Genomic DNA, 657 nt, shown 5'->3' with positions numbered 1-657 from the left:
GCCTGGATGGGGCTGCACCCACCCACCCAGCAGGCGCTGGGCCGCACAGTGGGACGGAGCTGCCGGTCCCCGGCGCTGCCGGACGTTTGGAAGCCCGAGCAGACCAGGATCTGGGCTCAGGGTGATGCCTCCAACCTGCCCAAAGCCTGGGTGAGGGCCCAGCCCTTTGTGAGCACCCAGAGGCCACAGAGACCTCGTACCTGCATGGTGCCGGTCCCTATCCGGGCGATAACGACCTCCTGGCTCTTTGCCTGGTCAGTCACCTTGATCCCGTGTCGCACCTGGATGTGTTTCTCCAGGATGAGGCGGCTGCTGAAGGTCCGTTTGCCCTCTGTGCAGTACCTGCGGGGTCAGAGCAGCGTGGGGATGAAGCTCCGCAGCGAGGAGCCAGCCCTGGCCCCCCGGGAAAGCCCGGCCCCAGCATCCTGACCCCCAACTCCAACCACAAACGTGCTCATCCACGTTCCTCATCCACAACCCCAGAGTCCATCCCAGCACCTCCTTCCCCTCCTACTTCCAAGACACTTGTTCAATCCCCATGGTGCTTCAACCATCTGCAGCTTTATCCTCCCCTCAGGAAGGAAACCGGAGTCACCCCCCTCAAACCAAACCCCTTTTCTCAGCCAAACCCCGAAGAAGGAGCTGTGGGTACCGGCA

The 657-nt window shown here is 62.9% G+C and overlaps 1 protein-coding gene across 1 annotated transcript in view; it reads right to left on the bottom strand.

The window, feature by feature from the left end:
* Positions 1-200: 200 nt before the first annotated feature.
* Positions 201-657, bottom strand: part of ZNF687 (zinc finger protein 687) — a gene marked incomplete at its 3' end in the record, with an annotated part of 7,597 nt that continues 7,140 nt past the window's right edge. The window contains 1 exon segment of the mRNA XM_010169125.2: positions 201-393. Coding sequence (XP_010167427.1) covers positions 201-393 — 193 coding nt within the window.

Source organism: Antrostomus carolinensis, unplaced genomic scaffold, assembly GCF_000700745.2.
Source record: "Antrostomus carolinensis isolate BGI_N321 unplaced genomic scaffold, ASM70074v2 scaffold33865, whole genome shotgun sequence".
Classification (NCBI taxonomy): domain Eukaryota; kingdom Metazoa; phylum Chordata; class Aves; order Caprimulgiformes; family Caprimulgidae; genus Antrostomus; species Antrostomus carolinensis.
Note: the sequence above shows the minus strand (reverse complement) of the source record. Positions and strands in the feature narration are given on the sequence as shown.